Here is a 21,912-nt window from a genome sequence, read left to right as displayed (position 1 = left end):
GGCGGAGAAGGGGCAAACTGCGTAATAGTTAACCATATATATATGATAACCCTTTTGGAGGAGTGGGAATGCCAACTCCCAAACTATTTTTCCACTTATTCCCATGTAGGATGGACACTCAGGGGGCTGGAGCTGGGAATCTTTGCCTTCGTACACGTGGAATGAGTATACATAACCGGTGGTGCTTTCGCAGAGCTTGTTCAGCTTCAAGCCATACCTCTCTCTCTTACTGGGGATATATTGTTTGATTCCCAGCCGGCCTGTGAAATGCACCAGGGATTCGTCCACACATATATTTTTGTCAGAACGTAAAGTTCGGAAAACTTATTGGAAAAAAAATTAATTAGGGGGCAAATTTTATACAGTTTGTCAAAGTTTGGGTGATTTTGGGGGGGGGGGGGCACTGTGAGTTGTCACTAAAATGCTGTAAGCGCATTATAAGTTCGTATTGGGACCTGGACATGAATGAGGAGAAAACTGGCATATGATGGATGGGTTTGGTCGACCAATACTTATGAGTTTCATTTTTTTTTGTAAGCCCCATGTTTATCGTTAGGCCTAAAAACAATTTAAACTCTGCCGCTGTTAGGGGTCGCCATTCACAAGGGTGGGCATAGCTGGAGCTGGGGTTGATTGCAATGAATTGTTGTGCAAAAAGGCTGGTTTGGTCCAAGATGCCTTGAACCAATTCATCGAGCAAAAATAAATTAAAAAAATCTATTTGGGAAAAACCTGCAGTGTTGACCTGCACACCTGGCTGTGCTGTAAAAGGGGGGGATCGTGGCTGACCCTGTGGTAGAAGGCAGCCACGATGGGTTTGCCAAGCTTTCTGGAAGCTGGGTTTCGGCCCTAATTCTTTGGTGTGCACTGGGCCTTTCCTCCTTGGATCTAGCAGTGCTTGTCCCGGGCCTCTAATCCTGGGGTCTACCGCTGTTGGCACTGCTGGTAGCTGCCTGGTGCTCAGACTGTCTTCTTTTAGGATGGACTGCCTACTCCTCCAATTCGGATCCCGATGTGCTGCCTTCAGGGGGCTCATATTCTGAAACAGAATCGGAACCAGAACTGAGCGGTGAGAGTTCCCCGTTGCTCTCAGTGGTCAGGCTGAGTATTAGGTATGCCTCTTCTGGGGTGTACACCTTTCTGGACATAGTGGCTGTAGGTAGTCTGGTGGCTGGTGGTGAGGTGGCGGGTACTCTGTTGGCAGGTACTCTGGTGGCAGGTGGGGAGGTGGCGGGTACTCTGGTGGTACTCTGTTGGCAGGTACTCTGGTGGCAGGTGGTGAGGTGGCGGGTACTCTGGTGGCAGGTACTTTGGTAAAAGAAAAATGGTGGTGCTGTGCTTCCAAAAAAAATGGGACCTTACACGAAAATGTTATTGAGCTAATTATTCAGATGGAGATATGTCAGATGGTATATATTCAAACTAGTATGGTAAAGTAGTAAGGGAGAACTCTTATCCTAATGTAGAAATTCTTCTATCAATAGTGCCTGCAACAGTGTGTACACAATAATAACTGTCACAATCCCAAGTGCAACTTATATTTCTATGATATAACAATAGTGCTAAGTGCAAAACCACATACAGTGGTCTAACTATAAATCAGACTTCTATGACAAAGTGCTGAGTGCATCATAGCAAAACCAAAGTGACTGAAATATAAACAGTTACTGGCTACGTAAGCGCAAACTAGTGACAATAATAAAGTGCAAAAAATGCAAAACTACAGTGCAAAAAATGCAAGCAAGCAAAAATAAAGTGCAAAAAATGCAAACAAAGTGCTTAGTGTAACACAAAATATTAATAAAAAACATATAATAATCGAACTATAGAACAAAACTCCATAAACAGAAAGTTCTGAGTGCAAAAAATTGGACTATATCCAGCTGTTAATGACGTGAACACAGTCCCGTGATGATGTCACATAAACATCTAAAGTGATTCTGTGCTGGGAAATATCTCAGAGGTTCTTCCTCCACATAAGTGATTCTACGCATAAGTGTGCACACTGGGTAATTACCTTCCCGCTATATAAAATATAGCGTATATGCAGCCTCCTCTTGGATATACCAGGAGTCCCAGGAAAGGGGGTGGAAGGGGGCACCTCAGGGGGTCACTCTCAGATCTCTGTCACCGTATACTCCAGCAAGATGTTCCAATATAGCTCAGAGAATAAGTATAAGAGCAACCATAGTGTAGTATGTTTATAAAAATCACTACTTTATTAAAAGGTTAAAATTACTCGCAAACGAAATGGGGTAAATAGGCAGCATTAGCAGCAAAACAGTTCAGATCTGGTGCGAGCGTCACTTCCGGTCTCCGTATCCTATGCGTTACATTACCAGTGACTTCAACTTCTCCTCGGAAAGCCGAGGATGTCATATGATGGCCACCCAGGATGGGAGATCCCATCTGTGGCCGTCATTTGACTATGGCTGGGTATTGAAGTGGTTAAAGTGTAACTCCACGTTTGTTGACAAAAAAAAATTCTCCTCTGTGTACATCGCAAGGATTTTAACAAATGTTGTTGCAGATTCCTACCTTTGGTTGTTCTGAAGAAATTGCTACCACAAATTCGTTTCACTTCTCACTGACCATGTATCCCTTCACTGTTCCAACACAGTGCTTATCACCTCCTTAACACCAAAATTTTTTTGTTTTGCTTTTGTTTTGTTTTTATTTTTCACGCCCAGCCCCAGATGGTACAAGAGTCTTCATACACATGTCACCATCGACTTTATGGTGAGGATTATCCACTTAGTTCACATTCATGTTTCTCGCTTCCCTGCTTTGCCGTGTGTTGTGCCGCCTCAGCTCCCATGCCAGATTCTGCACACACAACCACTGCCGCACCCCCTTCCATCACCTCACCTATAAGTATGGGTGGTTGATTCAAGCATATTCCTTTTACTTTTACCTTTTATATACAAGACTGACTCATTGTTTGGTATAATACTTTCGTTTTATAGACATCCAATTTACATCAGCTCCTGACGAGTGGCAAGATAGCCAGGAAACGCATCTAGCTTCAGATGCCATACATTCTATGATCATGCAGTTCTGTTATATATATTCTGTATACACTGTTTTACCCTATTTACTTGAACATTACCATTTATGTGTAATATGTTAATGTATGAATCAATCAATAACAATGTATGATGCGATATGAACCACTGCCTTTGATGCATTTTACTGTGTAATATTTAATAAATTCAACATTATCAGACTCATATAGCTCATTCTTGCCTCCAAATCCGCATGCTTCATGCAAAGTCCCAACTTCTCTTTTTTCGTTTTGATAGGAATGGAGGCAATTGTGACATAACTGTCCTAGGCCTCACACAAAGTCCTAACACTTTTCCCTTTTCATGTAGTAAATGTTTATTTGTATAACAAATAATGTATACGTGTGATAAACAAAGTTATAAGACAGTTAAAAAATCTATAAAATTGAAAAACGAAATTTCTCTCATGAGAAAAATGAAAAGAAAATAGAAGTAGCTAAAATGTATTGTTTAACCGGTTCCCGACCAGCGCACGACGATGTACGTCGACAGAATGGCACGGGCAGGCATATTGGCGTGCAGGTATGTACAATCTTCAATGCCGCCCTGCCATCGGGAGCGCGCCGCCGGCGGCGCGCCCCCGTGCTGGTCGGGTCCCCCGTGAGTCTGGTCGCGGGACCCGCGGACTCGATCGCCGCGGGCATCCCCGCGATCGTCTCACGGGACGGCTGAATGGAGGAAATGCCGTGTAAACAGCATTTCTCCATTCTGCCTAGCAACTAGTGACGCTGATCTCTGCTCCATGTGATTGGAGCAGAGATCAGTGTTCACTAAATGAAAGCCCAACCCCCCCACAGTTAGTAACACACCCCTAGGAACACTTAACCCCTACACTGCCACCCACTGGTTAACCCCTTCACTGCCAGTGTCATTTACACAGGAATCACTGCATTTTTATAGCAGTGATTACTGTATAAATGACAATGGTCCCAAAAATGTGTCAAAAATGTCCGATGGGTCCCCCACAATGTCGCAGTCACAATAAAAATTGCTGATCACCGCCATTACTAGTAAAAAAAAATAATAAAAAATTATTAATAAAAATGCTATAAAACTATCCCTATTTTGTAAACGCTATAACTTTTGCGCAAACCAATCAATAATTGCTTATTGTGATTTTTTTTTTACCAAAAATATGTAGAAAAATACATATCGGCCTAAACTGAGGGAAAAAAATGTTTTTTTATATATTTTTGATGGATATTTATTATAACAAAAAGTAAAAAATAATGCATTTTTTTCAAAATTGTCGCTCTATTTTTGTTTATAGCGCAAAAAATAAAAACCGCAGGGGTGATCAAATACCACCAAAAGAAAGCTCTATTTGTGCGAAAAAAAGGATGTCAATTTTGTTTGGGAGCCACGTCGCACGACCGCGCAATTGTCAGTTAAAGCAACGCAGTGCCGAATCGCAAAAAGTGGTCTGGTCTTTGACCAGCAAAATGGTCCGGTCTGTAAGTGGTTAAAGAGTAATTCCACATTTGTTGAGAAAAAAACATTCCCCTCTTGGTGATCTATGTACATTGCAAGGATTTTAACAAAAGTTGTTGCAGATTCCTACCTTTGGTTGTTCTGAAAAAATTGTTATTTGTTTGTCCATGTGTATGTGAGTGATTTTATAAATATCTACCAGCTGCTGCACCTGCAGGCCTCTAATGAGGAAAGTGGTAGTGCCTGTATCACTTTAGATGTGATTTTTTTTTTTTCTTTTGGTATATCTCACCAAAATTATTATTTTTTGCAGAGGATGCCCAAAATCAGATTTTAATCTTAGTGCAGACTTCTGGGAAAATTTGTGAGCCAATCACACAAGCAGGAAATTACATTTCTAGGGGGGTGTTCTGTATACTACCTGTGTACATAACGCCTCCAGGTAGTCATTTCATTCTACAGAAAATGACAGCACCACTGGTTGAAAAGGAAAAGTAATTTTAAATAACATTCAATTACAATATGACTTGTGTCGCAATTGTATACGCTAACACAGGGCTCGACAAACCCCGGTCGCCAGGTTGCATTTGCGCCTAGATTTCGTGTCCTGGCGACTGGGGCAATGCTGCTGGGGTATCCTGTCTCCATTTGGACCCCGAACTCCGCCGCGCAATTCCATCGGGCCGCGCCGGCCAGTAATTGAGGCCGTGGCTTTGCGGCCTTCTAAAATCTTTCGGTAGTCTGGCGCCATCTTGTGGTGGATGTAGAAATTACACCCTATTCCAATAATGCTAATTCCTAATGGAGTGAAGCTCCCCTGCCTGTTTTTTGCCCAACGGTGAGTGTGGTGGCTGGTAAATGGCTTCTCATTATATTATATATATATATATTATTAAATTTATTAATTTATTTATTAATTTAATTATATATTAACAACAACAAAAACTGACAGGGGTTCTAATCTAAAGTTTTGCCTTTAGTCATACTTTAAGAAGGTAACAGCATGTTTTAATTACTAAAATACAAGGCATTGTTCATTGTGAAAATAGCAAAGTTTTCTTCCCATTTCTGTAACATTTAACACAGTCCTGAACTAAACGCTGCTTACCAAGTTTATAGAACTATCTGCATTAAAACCCTCTGATCCAAAGACATTTGTAGTATAATATCCCTACCACAATCAGAACACACACACATATATATATATATATATATATATACACACACACACTCCATGCAGATACTATTCTTGGTGGTATTTGGAACCAGGATCCTGGAGCTATAATGCTAAAACAACTGTGCTATGAAAATAAACATGAAATACTATTCTTTTGTATTGGTTTTGCTCTCTCCTCTCTATACAGCTTCATGCTTGGATGCTCCACTCTGCAGATGAACACTGACCCCTTATCTATTCCCGATGTGGGGATTAACAGACTGGCTGTACAGCTGTATGTGTTATCTGATTGCCTCTGGTGTTCACTGAGTTCAGTCTTGTATTTATTGTCATTCTCCACAGAAACAAGGTCGGCTGCCCCCTCATTCTTCTTATACCAGCTCACAGTCAGATCATCAGGGAAATATGCAGAGATGTTGCACTCTATGTTATATTTATTAGCATCGGACCAAGATAAATGTGTCCGTGGACGCCATGGAAGATCTGCAAAAAATTCAGAATTCATCAATAAGACTGATATTCATTAAACAACACATAATATTGCACATCCTAAACGTAGTAGTAGTAGGGTACCTTACTATGTCGGCCATTGATTTATAAGGAAACTGTGGAGTTTAACTAGTTCCTGCCGGTCATCATTTTGCGATGTCATTCATTGTTCTGGGTGCATGTGATTGGTCACAGTGATCACATGGTACAGGGCCAATCACAGCTGCTCACAACAACAAAATCACAACAAAAGACACTGAATAAAGCAGTCCTAATGTGTAAAATAATAAAAAATAAAAAATCCTGATCACTTCCCCAGTGTAGTACAGTGTTACTATGCTGAATATTGGCCCCTTCAAGGGTCCCAGAAGACGTGCAATGTCCCAGACTAAATAATCCCATGCTGTGTTACAACTTGTATGCCTGGGGGCTAAAACTTCCTGCAGCTTTGCAATCCCAGGCACAGAGGAGGCCAACATCACACAATCTTCAGTCAGACAAAACTGTATGTGACAATGGCACAAATCTACTGGCTGCCATTCACACATTTTCTTTGCTTGTCACAGGCCCTAAAACTTGTGGCTTAGCAGTGCAATGCCAAATACCTTGGTTTTCAGGATGTCCTTCATCAGGACAGGAGGGTTTGTGGTCACTTTTGGTAATTATAAGAAGAAATGTTTCGCTTAGCAGAAATGCAGCATCAGCTGCCTGCCAACTGTAGCACGCCCACGTACTGGAATTTGCCTCAATAAGTACCTTTACAATTATGGAATGAGGCTATAATCTTGGGAGCTGGTATTTTCATCCATGTCTCAGGATTTAGGATGCGTGCAGCAAAAGGCAGGGATTCGTGACACAATACCTCATGTGTTCTTCCTAGAGCATGTGATGTTATAGATCGAGCACTGAAGGCACAAAAGCAAGAGGAAGAAGAGGACTTGCTCCTGTGCCAAAGCCAACAAGAACATTAGCCCTCTACTTCTATCACTGAGAATCAAGAGGCAGCAGGAGGGTTGAGGTGATGAGCAAGAGGCAATTGGACTAACTTCAAGAGGGAGGTTTCACCAATACCTCCCAACATTTTGAGATGGGAATGAGGGACGCCTACAAGCAAACATATGTAGGCATAGGTCATGTTTCCTGCCACACCCTTTTAAAGGAGAATTAACCAAAAAAAGGTTAATTAAATCCACAAAGGCTTTTTTTTTTACCATTACGTTTCCTTTAAACATGCTTTTAAAATTTAGAAATGCAGCAATTTAGAATTTGGATGAAAGGAAAACATTGGGAAACACTTTTTGAAAGATAAAAAGTGCATTTTATATACAACTATATAGATTATGGATCAGACCAAAATGAGGGACAAATGAGGGGGGAAGAAGGACAGAAGGATATTGCTCCAAATCAGGGACATGTGTAACTCCTGGGTAGGGTGAGATTGTTGAAGACAGTGTTGTCCTGATTGACACCAAGCACTTGGGGTCCTCTATTGCAAGTAATTTTTAGTGAAATAAGAATTTTATGGTCAAATAAATGTCTGTGCGAGGGTTCATGTAATCAAAGATGGGGATCTCCATGGGGGGGGGGGGGGGGGCACACCATTACATCTGATGGTGACAAGATTTCCTCCAATGACCAAAATGCCTCTGATCCTATAATCCTTTAAAAAAAGTTTTCTTAAAAACCACAGAGCCCAGGCAGGGCTGCAGTCAATACTCAGAGGAAGCACCTGAGCCACATGATTGCTTACTACATTGGGTCCATGCAGACACTGATGCAGAGAATTGAGGACGTACAATACGAGGGGACTAGAAAAGGGAATTTCAATAGCCAGTAGCCAATAGCTTCCACCTCGTAGTTGAATCTGAGCATGTGTGAGTTGTTGCATGTCAGAATTGAATACAGACGATCAGAATTTCTGATAGAAAGTTTTTCCGTCAGGAAAATTGAGAACATGCTATCAATTTTTTGCTGGCGGAAATTCGGACAGCTAAATTCCAATGGAGCATACACACGGTCGCATTTTCTGATGAAAAGCTTTCATCTGTCTTTTGCTGGCCGAAATTCTGATCGTGTGTACGCGGCATTAGGAGCTTCCTAAAGCATTTGCGTTTTGGTTAAAGGGAGAGTTCATGTTAAGGTTGTAGAGAGGATTAATGTGCAGGTTGGGGTTAGGATTCCAGCAAGGGTTAGTGTAAGGAGTTTGTCAGGTAGGTCTGCAGTGTTGATGCTGAGAGCGTTACACCCAAAAATCTACCTAAGCTCCTGGTCGTGAAAGCTATGTATAAATTTGGGGTGGACCCATCCAACATTCATTGAAAAAAAAAGGATTTTTAGGTGACCAGGTAAGTATAAATAAGTATAAATATTGCTACTGTATAATGTAGCTTGCATTATGATAGTAATATAAATTATAGTACCTGTTATACGCAGGTCTTGGAATCCAGGCTGTGTTAGTGACTCGTGTTCCCAGGTCACTTTCACCAAGGACTTGAAATATTTCCAGGGAACAATACACTCACTTGTGGCATCAAATGTTTTCTCATCGTCGGTCTGAATCATTTTCTTGCTTGATGGTAAAGTTTTAGTGTTTTCTTCCACATGGGTCCATTTAATAGAAATAGCTTGGGGGTAAAACTTCATTAAACTCAGAGAACACACCACTTGGTCTGAATCATAGATTGCGAATATCACCTTATTTTCCTGCGGGGTTACTGCAAGAACATGGGAAAATTTTAATACAATGAAAAATTATTTTAATAAATGCCATCCTCACTACTGCTTAGCTGCTGTCATCTAGTTATTATGAACTGACAAAGCGCTTGCTAATGTGACAAAGACTGATGTCAGTGGGATAACATTACCTCCACATCTGGCATAATATTATAATGCTTCTCGAGGAGTATAGGTTTAACCACTTCAGCTCCGGACCAATAAACACCTTAAGGACCAGAGGTCTTTTTGCAATTTCGCACTGCGCTGCTTTAACTGGTAATTGCGCGGTCATGCAATATTGCACCCAAACGAAATTTGCGTCCTTTTTTTCCCACAAATAGAGCTTTCTTTTGATGGTATTTGATTGCCTCTGCGATTTTTTTTTTTTGCGATATAAATGGAAAAAGAGCGAAAATTTTGAAAAAAAAAGATATTTTCTTCTTTTTGTTATAAGAAAAATCGAATAAACTAAATTTTAGTCATACATTGAGGGCAAAATTTATTTAGCCACATGTCTTTAGTAAAAAAAATGTCAATAAGCGTATATTTTTTGGTTTGCGCAAAAGTTATAGCGTCTACAAACTAGAGTACATTTTCTGGAATTTACACAGCTTTTAATTTATGACTGCCGATCTCATTTCTTGAGGTGCTAAAATGGCAGGGCAGTACAAATCCCCCCCAAATGACCCCATTTTGGAAAGTAGACACCCCAAGGAAATTGCTGATGGGTATGTTGAGCCCATTGACTATTTATTTTTTTTGTCCTAAGGGATTGAATAATGACAAAAAAAAAAAAAAAAAAAATTTTTTTACAAAAAGTTGTCACTAAATGATATATTGCTCACACATGCCATGGTTATATGTGGAATTGCACCCCAAAATATATTCCGCTACTTCTCCCGAGTATGGCGATACCACGTGTGTGGGACTTTTTGGGAGTCTAGTCGCGCACGGCACCCCGAAAACCAATCACCACCTTCAGGATTTCTAAGGGTGCAAATTTTTGATTTAACTCCTCACTACCTATCACAGTTTCGAAGGCCATAAAATGCCAAAATAGCACAAAACCCCCCAAAATGACCCCATTTTGGAAAGTAGACACCCCAAGCTATTTACTGAGAGGCATGTTGAGTCCATGGAATATTTCATATTTTGCCACAAGTTGCGGGAATATTACAAACTTTTTTTTTTTTTGCACCAAGTTGTCACTAAATGATATATTGCTCACACATGCTATGGGCATATGTGAAATGACACCCCAAAATACATTCTGCTGCTTCTCCCGAGTACGGGGATACCACATTTGTGGGACTTTTTGGGAGTCTAGTCGCGCACGGCACCCCGAAAACCAATCACCACCTTCAGGATTTCTAAGGGTGCAAATTTTTGATTTAACTCCTCACTACCTATCACAGTTTCGAAGGCCATAAAATGCCAAAATAGCACAAAACCCCCCCAAATGACCCCATTTTGGAAAGTAGACACCCCAAGCTATTTACTGAGAGGCATGTTGAGTCCATGGAATATTTTATATTTTGCCAAAAGTTGCGGGAATATTACAAACTTTTTTTTTTTTGCACAAAGTTGTCACTAAATGATATATTGCTCACACATGCTATGTGCAGAAGTCAAATTACACCCCAAAATAAATTCTGCTGCTTCTCCCGAGTACGGGGATACCACATGTGGGGGACTTTTTGGGAGCCTAGCCACGTACGGGACCCCGAAAACCAAGCACTGCCTTCCGGATTTGAATATAAAATGCTATAAAAAACAAACTAACCAGAGTCACCCGTAACACTTATACGGTGATCAGTGGTGAAAGGGTTAACTAGGGGCAATCAGGGGGTTCAAATTTTTATTAGGTAGTATATGGGGGTCCCTGGCGCTATATAAAAACCTGACGGGGAACCTAAATAACTAACTGGCTAACCAGCGTCACCAGTGACACTTATACTGTGATCGCTGGTGAAAGGGGGTGAAAGGGTTAACTAGCAGCAATCAGGGGGTTAAAACCATTATTGGGTAGTATATCGGGGTACCTAGCGCTATAAAAACCTGGCGGTGAACCTAAAAAAATAACTAGCTACCTAGCGACACTAGCGACACTGATGCAGCGTTCAGAAAAATTATCGCTTAGTGACACTGGCAAAAGGGGGTGAAAGGGTTAACTAGCGGAAATCAGGGGGTTAAAACCATTATTGGGTAGTATATCGGGGTACCTAGCGCTATAAAAACCTGGCGGTGAACCTAAAAAAATAACTAGCTACCTAGCGACTGTAGCGACACTAATGCAGCGATCAGAAAAACGATCGCTTAGTGACACTGGCAAAAGGGGGTGAAAGGGTTAACTAGCGGAAATCAGGGGGTTAAAACCATTATTGGGTAGTATATCGGGGTACCTAGCGATATAAAAACCTGGCGGTGAACCTAAAAAAATAACTAGCTACCTAGCGACACATGCAGCGATCAGAAAAATGATCGCTTAGTGACACTGGCAAAAGGGGGTGAAAGGGTTAACTAGCGGCAATCAGGGGGTTAAAAACATTATTGGGTAGTATATCGGGGTACCTAGCGCTATAAAAACCTGGCGGTGAACCTAAAAAAATAACTAGCTACCTAGCGACTGTAGCGACACTAATGCAGCGATCAGAAAAACGATCGCTTAGTGACACTGGCAAAAGGGGGTGAAAGGGTTAACTAGCGGCAATCAGGGGGTTAAAAACATTATTGGGTAGTATATCGGGGTACCTAGCGCTATAAAAACCTGGCGGTGAACCTAAAAAAATAACTAGCTACCTAGCGACACTAGCGACACATGCAGCGATCAGAAAAATGATCGCTTAGTGACACTGGCAAAAGGGGGTGAAAGGGTTAACTCTAGGGGAAATCAGGGGGTTAAATCTTTATTGGGGGGTGATAGGGGGCTACCCTGGACCTAACACTAACTGTCCTGACAGTTTTTACTGTCACAACTGACACTGAATGCATTGATCAGTAAAGAAATGATCAATGCAATCAGTGACACTGTGACTGGGGGGGGAGGGGGGGGCGGGGGGGGGATCGGGGGGCGATCGGGGGGGGGATCGGGGGGGGTTTGTGTGCCTGTGTGTACCTACATGTCAGTGTAGTGTTGGTGCACACTTACTTTTACTGTTCTCCTCGTAGTCCGGTCAAAAAGACCGCCCCGAGGAGAATGACATCACTTCCTCCTTCCTGTGTAAACAATACACAGGGGAGGAAGCTTCTCATTGGCCAGGAGCGATCCAGAGGGGGTGGCCGAAAACCAACGGCCATCCCCTCATCACGGAGCGCTCCTGGACCGAATCGGACCGCCGTAACCAGCGGGAGGGGGTCCGATCGGACCCCCCACCCGCTGGAAGGCAATCACGTAGATGTACGTGATTATGCCTGCCTGTGCCATTGTGCTGACGTACAATGGCAATACGGCGGTCCTGAAGTGGTTAACCACTTGCTTACTGGGCACTTAAACCCCCCTCCTATCCAGACCCATTTTCAGCTTTCAGCGCTGATGCACTTTTAATGACAATTGCGTGGTCATGCTACACTGTACCCCACAAATAGAACATTCTTTTAGTGGTATTTGATCACCTCTGTGGTTTTTATTTTTTGTTAAAAAAAAAATGTAAAAAGACCGAATTTTAAAAATATATTTTTTCTTTTATTTTGTTATAAAATTTTAAAACAGGTAGTTTTTGTCCGTCATTGATGTACGGTTATGAGGTGGCAGTGATGGGCACTGATGAGTGGCAGTGATGGGCACTGATGAGTAGCAGTGATGAGCACTGATCGATTACACTAATAGGCAGCACTTCTAGGTGGCTCTGATTGGCACTACTGGTGGGCATTGATAGGTGGCACTCGTGGGCATTGATAGGTGGCACTTGTGGGCACTGTCAGATGGCAATGGCAGATGGCATAGATGATGCATAATTGCTTCTTCCTCTTCGAGACCGATGTCCCTTTCAGATGAGCCGGCGATCACCTTTTTTTTTCTCCGCTGTCAGCGTGAAAAAAAAACAACAAAAAAAACGATCACTGAGCTTTTGTTTTGATCATGTGATCAGCTGTCATTGGCTGACAGCTGATCACATAGTAAGGGGCCTGGACCGGCCCCTTACTCGGATCGGTGATCACCCGAGTCTCAGTGATTCGGTGATCACAGTGCACAGGGTAGGCCATCATATGAGCCCCCTCTTGACTCAGCAATGTCCATGACAGCCTTGACACACCAGGGACTCTCCAGGGACTCCTCATTGGCTGAGGCAATGGCTCCTCCTGTTGTATCACAGCCAGTGAGCCAATCAAGAGGGGGGACATGGCTCTGTGTGTGAATGGACAAGCAGAGCCGCAGTTTGGAAGCAAGGCTGCTTGACTGCTGCTTGCTCAGGGGGCACTCAGCAGGAGGGAGGGTCTAGGAGCACCGGTCAAGGGCCTGAGAAGGGGAGGATCCATGCATAACATGTTTGTTATCTTAAAAAAAAAAACAACAAGACTTTAATATCACTTTAACCACTTGCCGCCCGCCCTATTACAAATTGACGGCGGCAAAGTGGTTTCATTATCCTAACCTCACGTCATATGACGTGATTAGGATAATGAGCCGCTGCGCGCCCCCGGGGGCGCGCATCGCGGCGATCGTTGTTGCGGGGTGTCAGTCTGACACCCGGCAACTACGATCTCGGTAAAGAGTCTCCGACGGAGACTCTTTACCATGTGATCAGCCGTGTCCAATCACGGCTGATCACAGTGTAAATGGGAAGAGCCGGTGATCGGCTTTCCCTCACTCGCGTCTGTCAGACGCGAGTAGAGGAGAGCCGATCGGCTGCTCCTCTGACAGGGGGGGGTCTGTGCTGATCGATTATCAGCACAGCCCCCCCGAGGATGCCCACACTGGACCACCAGGGACACCACTAGACCACCAGGGAAAAGGTAATAAAAATCCATAATCCTCCCTAGACCACCAGGGTGCCAGTCAGCACAATGGGTGCCAATCAGTGCCCATAATGGATGCCAATCAGTGGCCACAATGGGCATCACTGATTGGCATGCATTATTGTTTGGCACTGATTGGCATCCATTACTATAACACCGATGCCGCCTATGAGTGCCCACCTGTGCCGCCTATGAGTGCCCACCTGTGCCGCCTGAGTGCCCACCTGTGCCGCCTATGAGTGCCCACCTGTGCCGCCTATGAGTGCCCACCTGTGCCGCCTATGAGTGCCCACCTGTGCCGCCTATCCATGCCCACCTGTGCCGCCTATCTATGCCCACATGTGCCGCCTATCTATGCCCACCTGTGCCGCCTATCCATGCCCACCTGTGCCGCCTATCCATGCCCATCCGTGCCGCCCATCCGTGCCAGCTATCAGTGCCAATTTGTGCCACCTATCAGTGTCCGTCCGTGTCGCCCATCCGTGTCGCCCATCCGTGTCGCTCATCCGTGTCGCTCATCAGTGCCGCCTATCAGTGCCACTTCATTGGTGCCACATTGGTGCCCATCAGTGCCACCTTATCAGTGCCCATCAGTGTAGCCCCATCAGTGCCCATCAGTGAAGGAGAAAACGTACTTATTTACAAAGTTTTGAAACTGAAACAAAAAAAAACATTTTTTTTTTCAAAATTTTCTGTATTTTTTTATTTGTAGCGCAAAAAATAAAAACCGTAGAGGTGATCAAATACCACCAAAAGAAAGCTCTATTTGTGGGAAAAAAATGATAAAAATTTCATTTGGGTACAGTGTAGCATGACCGCGCAATTGTCATTCAAATTGCGACAGCGCTGAAGGCTCAAAATTGGTCTGGGCAGGAAGGTGTTTAAGTGCCCTGTATTGAAGTGGTTAAGAGTTAGTGAAAGTGTAAGTTCATCTTCAGGAAGATTTTCCATATATCCAATGAATTATACATACCAGTGCCCCTCCTGTTGAAAATGGTGCATGTCCTCCCATTGCAGAGGCAGCAAAAGTGCTGACCCCCTCATTCTCTCTTTCCTGCCCTTGTTCAGAAGAGGCTGAACATCACAATAATACACCCCCTAGCTGCTGCTCCAGGTTATTTAAAATGTGCATGTGTGCAGTGCACTGTTCAGTGGCAGCTGCTCTGGACCATGCGCAGTGCGTGGTCTTCTTCTCTAGCTCACCCCAGCTGGAATAGGAGACCGTGAAACAGTGACAAGTGTCGGTATTCTAATTGTCTGTAGCGGAATCTTTAAAAGCTTTTACAGGCCATCAGTTTAGAGTTAACCAAGAACAATGGCCCCTAGAATCTTTACACATTTTGTTTGTTGTTTTTTTTTTTTAACTTCACAAATTCCATGCATGGCATTTTTTCAGTCATATTAGTCTTGCTTGGACCAATGTAATTATACATATACCACACCTGTGAAACCCCTTTAGAAAATGGAAATCACTCTAGTAGGCACCATTACTCCAGGGATCTCCACTGTGGGTGAGGCCTAAAACTCCAAATCATTTTGCATCACTGAGCAATTGAAGAATTTGGCATTAACCATCTTCAGTTATATATGGTACATTTGTATCGCTGAAAGTATTGTAGCGATGGTCCCGTTGGGTTGCTACCTATTACAGCATCCACACATTTCACCCTGCTGCCAGACATCCATTAGACACACTTCTCAGTCAATGAACAGTGTCTTGCTCGTTTTTTGTTGTTTTTATTAGGGGATTGAACTTGGTTGGGGAAAAGGGACATGGGATGTTCATAGGATAAATTGTACTTTGTAGAATAAAAGTAACTGCGTCACTCTTCTCAGCAGAACAAGATGGCTGACCCAAAACTTTACAGACTTTACCTCAGAACACTTCCTCCAGCACACTATTTCACTGTCCAATTTTAGTACTCTTGTCACACCATCAGCACATGACTAGGCCTCACTCTGAATAAATCCTAATGTTTTTACTTGACAGCCTTTTGTAGGCCCAGGCCTGCAGTACCCCTTTGTGATAGCAACCGATTCACTTGAGAAGAATAAATGTAGATGGACTACTGATCCCAGCAAGTCCAACTTGAAAATCCTGCCTGCCCTCCTGGCTGCAGAAAATTGACACAAAACCCCCACAGTCTCTCCCTCTGGCTCTACATCCAGCTCCCCTAGCATGTGTCTTCCAGAGCTTTCCACTGTACTTTCCACTCACCGACACCGGGCCTGGATCCCCTCCTGAACAACTTTACTCCGGACGTGCTGACCAACTGTCCCCTACAGCTCCTCTTCCAGGACACCTCTCCATGACCGTGTAAGGAGAGGCTCCCTCCCAGCTCCCCGCCTGAGGTACACCCCCCCAGAAAGGGGGTTCCCTCAGACACGACAGTCTAACACTCCATCATCCAGTTCACCCAGCCGACAACCCCCCCTTCCCAGCAGGCTGACCATGGGTATGTGTAGGAGGCCTACCCCCTGCCAATCCTAGTTGGGGATTGATCAGAGCTCCTCACATGTACCCCATGTCACTCCAGCTCTCAGCCCTGCCCCTTTCCCAGAACATTCTCCACTGGAAACAGGGGAGGTGCCCAAAAGCTGAAGTACATGTTAGTCACCTACTGCTACACTAAGCCACTCCCCTGCCCCCAGATCAAAACAAACAGGCCTAGATCACAGAATAGGCCTGCCTAAATTTATCTGCGCCGGCAGCTTACACAAAAATCTACAATTAGCACCTACCTACCTAAGGTAGAGGGTGCTACAGTATTAAGATAATATTATTTTGTATGAAAATGTCTTTGTCATTTGGTGCATGAGCGTAGCATAAGGGGTTTCAGGGGTCACAATCGCAACCCCACCCTAGCTCCAGGGGGCCCCCTGCAGCCTCCCTGTCATATTATCATATCCTCCACAAAATCCAGCTCTGATCTGCCCTAGGGCCCCTAGAGCCACACTCCAGTACTGGGCTTCTACTTTGCCTTCCACAATCCACACCCCATTGGCTGGGGAGAAGCTGTGAGCCATTTCCTGAATGGAGAGGAGCATGAGGTGTTAACAGCCCAGTAGCCATTTTGTCACCCAGTGCACTTACTGACGATCATAGCTTTGATTAAAACATTGAAGCTAGCTACAGCAGTAACTCTGCATCAATCCCAAAAAATAATGAGTGGGGAACTGCTACAAATTACTGTTACTATGTTGCTAGGGTGACATCAGCCTAAGGCTACAAACTTCAGATAGATTTAATAACTTGTTTCCCCATCATCCTATTCACAGAACATCATCACATTTACATCAATATGCTGCAAATAGGGACACTGCAGTTAAATCTCTTGTAGCAAAGAGATTTAGAAAATCTCTGTCTACAATTTTTGTTTGCATTAAACGGTTTTTGCACTGTTCAAATCCACAAGAATGAAAAACCCACTTAAAGTAGGTCAAATGCAGGTCGGAAGAAGGTCAGCTGTGTCCAACTACAGTATGTCATTGACACAAGCTCAAAGCCCATTGACACATGCCCTTGACCTCCTCACACCCACGCTATAGCCAAAAGTTGGCTACAGCAAGGGGTTAAATTGGCGGGACAGCGTCCATGTATGTCCTCCCATGAATGAGCTGCCTACGCGCCCCCTTCGCAGCACACTCTGTGATCAGCGAGTCAATGAGACTCGGCAGATCATAGATTGGAGTAAGGGGCCAATCCCAGCTCCTTACCACGTGATTAGCTGTCAGCCAATGACAGGTTGATCACGTGATGTACACAGCAGATCATAATCTGCTTTTTTTATACTCACATTCAGGGGGACATTGGTCCCGCAGACGGACAACAACTGCTGCTAAGCAGTGCCCACCAGTGCCAACTATCAGTGCCCATCAGTGCTGCCAATCAGTGCCCATCATCAGTGCCACCTATCAGTGTTGCTTATCAATTTCACCTACTACTGCCTATCAATGCCCATCAGTGCCACCCATCAGTGCAGCCTCATCAGCGCACATCAATAAAGGAAAAAAATTACCAGTCTACAAAATGTTATAACAAACTATGAAACTGTTTTTTTTTTTTTAATTTTTGGTCTTTTTTAGTTTTTTTAGCAAAAAGTAAAAAACCCAGCAGTGATTAAATACCACCAAAAGACAGTGCTGAAAGCTGAAAATTGGCCTGGGCAGGAAGGGGAATTAAATGTCCACTGGTTAATTACCCTTGTAGCCCTAGTGTGAAGCAAAACTAAACTGAGCACCACAAACTGAGAATGCTATTTATTCATTTTTTACTATTGAAACTCATCTACCCATGTCTCCTTTTATTGAGAAACCACTATAAAAAAACATCCCCCTAGCATTTTTAGCCAGAGCCCTCTTGAGTAAGGACAAATGATTCATGGACCATTTACTTTCTGAAATCCATAGGCCCTTAGCTCAGGCATGGAGGGAAGAGAGTGTGCTTAGCTGAGAAGCCCCACCTTCATGTCCAGGAAGACTTGGATGTATATAAATGACATCATTTTGGCCTAGGCCAGAAACCAGGAAGCAACTGAAGAAATTTAAAAAAATGTTTTTAAAACAAATAATTGTAATAGACCTTCCTATTTTTTTAATAAAGCTTGCAGAATAAGGATTAGTAATAGTTAATGTTGATTGCAAGAGTTTAGTTCCACTTTGAAGGGGAAAATAAAATTGTGTAGAATTCAGGAGCCAAGAATGCACATTCTACATGAGTTTGATTGTGTCAGCAGCCAAGGAAATTATGCACTAAGGCTACATTATCACAATAGCCCACATGGTAAAATGCAGCGGTTTACCGTGTGAACCGTGTGGGCTAGAGGAGCACTAGCTTTGGCAGGGAGCATTTTAGCACATCACACTGCTTGTTTTTTTTTAACTTTTTTGAAACAATACTTAGTGACACTTAATTTATGTCTCTGCACAGCAATGCTGTGCAATGTGCTGCTGTGTGATGACCTGCAGTGCCATCCACATCAAATCAGCATTGCAGTGTGAACAAGGCACTTCGAAAATCATTATTTTTAAAGCAGGAGTCCACCGGGACTCCGCGTTTTTTTTTTTTTTTTTTTTTAAAAGCCAGCAGCTACAAATACTGCAGCTGCTGACTTTTAAATAGTGACACTTACCTGTCCAGCGCGCCCGCGATGTCGGCACCCGAAGCCGATCGCTCGCTCGTGCCGCCGCCATCTTGGGTATGGGAATCAGGAAATGGAGCCTTTCGGCTTCATTTCCCGGTTCCCTACTGCGCATGCGCGAGCCGCGCGGCGCAATCCGGACGGTCCCCGCTGCCTCTGGGAGCTGTGTGTTTCCCAGCAGGCAGCGGGGCACTTGCTGAAGGGGGCGGGCACTTGCGGAAAGGGGCGTAACGTACGCCCCTTTCCGCAGAGAGCTAGCCCGGAAGTGGGTGCAGTTACCTGGATTATCCAGGTAACTGCACCCCCCTCCCCCCTGAAAGGTGCCGATTGTGGCGCCGGAGGGGGGGGGGGGATTCCGATGAGCGGAGGTCCATTTTAGGGTGGACCTCCGCTTTAAGTACACCCGCAGTTATCCAGTGCACAAAAACACAGGTCACGACATGTAGTGTGAACTGCACAAGAAAAGGGATTATTCTCAAGTATCAGAGTAGATGCGGAGAGAGGCACTGGAAGGTGAAGTGTTCTTTTTTCTGTCTCTTCTGCCAACAGTAGACTCTGCCATCACTCTGACATAAAACAGCAAAAAGCATGTTATTTGAATGTTGTACAGATCCAAGTGAACTAATTGTGCATTTGCTTGAAATCCAAGTACAAAATGTATGACTTCAGGCAGCATCCGCCTCTTCTTTATTTCACTAGTCAACACGTCTAGGCAGTTATACATATAATGATGGTGTTGTACTCAGGGACCTTTTTCTCAAACAATAGGTGTTGGAACTCAACCACAACCCCCCAAAACCCCTCCCCCTATGAACACCCTCCAAATTACATCAAACAGTGGGTGTGGTCTGTCAAATGTCACGAACAGTAATCTTGGCATTAAATACCAGGATTGCATTACATACAGAGTGCAGAGTTCAGTGGGGGTTACACACAGAGTGCAGAGCTGTCACTTATAAACACAGAAACCAGACTTCTGTGTTTACAAGTGATTGTGGTGAGCAGCCCCCCCCCCCCCCCCCAAGGGTCTGAGCTAGAGGTGGTGGAACCCCTGAAAAAAAGCCCTGATTGTACATATAAAACTCACTTGAAACAAATCAGAAGAAGGTCATCTGTGTCCAACTATGTCATGGACACAAGCTCAAAGCCCATTATGTGTTATTATTTACTGTGAAAGAACTTACCGTTCACCCTGGGTATTGTACTTTGTTCTATTGAGTGTTCCAGGCTGGGATGTTCCACTCTGCAGACAAACTCCAGATCCTCAGTAACTGAGGGCAATGTGAAGGATAGGGAAGGGGAGCACCAATAGGAGTTATTAGCCATTCTTTCATGTTTTATATCAGTTATTTCGTACGTGTTATTTACAGTTTCTCCCCTCTTCTCCAACCAAGTCACTCTTAGATTTTCCAATAAATACCCAGAGATTTTACACATTACTGTGGTCTCCTTTTTTTCTTTCAGAATCAGTGCAGAGGTTTCTTCAATTTTTGGATGCCATGGAAAGTCTACAGTGCATAAATGTCATATTGTCAACATCAGAAACTCCTACATACCATGCAATGTCTATATTAAAATCAAAAGTCATGAGTGGTTAAGCTGTGTTCCCAGTATGCCTTTCAAGACATTCTTTTTAGGCTGGCCATACACCAATCATCTTTTTTTTATCAGTCAATTTGAGATTTATATATACACATATACATATACATATACATACACACACACACAGTATTTGAAAATTGATCAATCCTGATGTATTGACGGCCTATCTCAATTCTTGAGGCCCTTAAAATGGCAAGACAGTGCAAATAGCCCCCAAATGACCCCTTCGTGGAAAGTAGACAGTCTGTGGCATTTAGTAAGGGGTATGGTGAATTTTTGAAGTTGCAATTTTTTGTCAAAATGTTTTTGAAGATGAAGGAATTAAATAATTTTTTTATATATATATATAATTTTTTTAGTATACTGTCATCAGTTCAGTACATCGTCATCATATGACTGGTGTGGCTGTGATCAGGGACACTAATTTGTGACGCTGGGCTCCATTCACAAAAGCAGATCGTATTCGGTATTTATGTGTTTGTATTTACTGCATAAAAGCAAAAATGCTTGGTAAATATTACAAAAAATGGAGGTAAAGCCAATTCACAAAAGGAAATGAATAAATGTGGTAAATATGTAGTGGTCCCAGCATGCGATTGTTAAGGAACCGGCAGCCGGCGGCATCCTTAACAACCTTAAGGAGTGGGCGGGTCCTGTGTCCTTAACAACCAATGAGTCGTCAGTTGGGTACCTCACTTACAGTTGAATGTAAAGAAAAGAAGGCATTTCAAAATTGCTGAAAAAACAATGAGGGGTCCCCCCCAATCCGTATCTGAACATGCTGGGTTGCTGCCACAAGAGGGCGTTCCTTAGCTCATTTAGAGGCAGGTTGGCGGCCAGCATTTATCATGATTGATGCTGGATCTACACCGGGGGACAATTTTTATTTTTTTTCTCATAAAAGACTTGTCAAAAACTGCTTCCTGTGTTTATTTACACTACACTTTTTTGGAGTGAATGAGTATGGGCAACTAGTTAAATGAAGAAGTTTTTCTGTTGTTTTTATGTTATTCTAAACCATATCATGCAAAACTTCATGTAAAACTTATTAATTTGTTTCAATTTGATCTGTTCATTTACACTTCAATAAATATTTGTAAATAAGACGATGTGGCCCCCATACTGAAATTTTTGGAGGCACCTGATCTACATAATAACAAAGTGAAATTCAGGCAGTAAACACATTGGGTAAAGAAAAAAAAAGCCATGGACCCCTGTGTGGTCTGGAACAATTGATTTCTCTCATTCAGGTTGTCTGTAACTAGAATGTGAAAAGGTAAATATGAATTTATGCTAAATGCAAGACTAAAGCCCCATACGCTCTATCATATTTTCT

The 21,912-nt window shown here is 43.3% G+C and overlaps 1 protein-coding gene across 1 annotated transcript in view; it reads right to left on the bottom strand.

Annotated features, from left to right (window-relative positions):
• Positions 1–5,433: 5,433 nt before the first annotated feature.
• Positions 5,434–21,912, bottom strand: part of LOC143923728 (uncharacterized) — a 63,414-nt gene continuing 46,935 nt past the window's right edge. Inside the window, exons 9-11 of the mRNA XM_077447541.1 lie at positions 20,159–20,482; positions 8,583–8,876; positions 5,434–6,156 (exon numbers count right to left, since the gene is read on the bottom strand). Of these exons, the coding sequence (XP_077303667.1) occupies positions 5,798–6,156; positions 8,583–8,876; positions 20,159–20,482 (977 nt within the window). The 3' untranslated portion in view covers positions 5,434–5,797. The remainder of the gene's footprint in view (positions 6,157–8,582; positions 8,877–20,158; positions 20,483–21,912) is intronic.

Source organism: Lithobates pipiens, unplaced genomic scaffold (genome assembly GCF_037356315.1).
Source record: "Lithobates pipiens isolate NorthernLeopardFrog02 unplaced genomic scaffold, aLitPip1_a1.2 Scaffold_22, whole genome shotgun sequence".
Lineage (NCBI taxonomy): Eukaryota > Metazoa > Chordata > Amphibia > Anura > Ranidae > Lithobates > Lithobates pipiens.
This window is presented reverse-complemented; position numbering and strand designations above follow the sequence as displayed.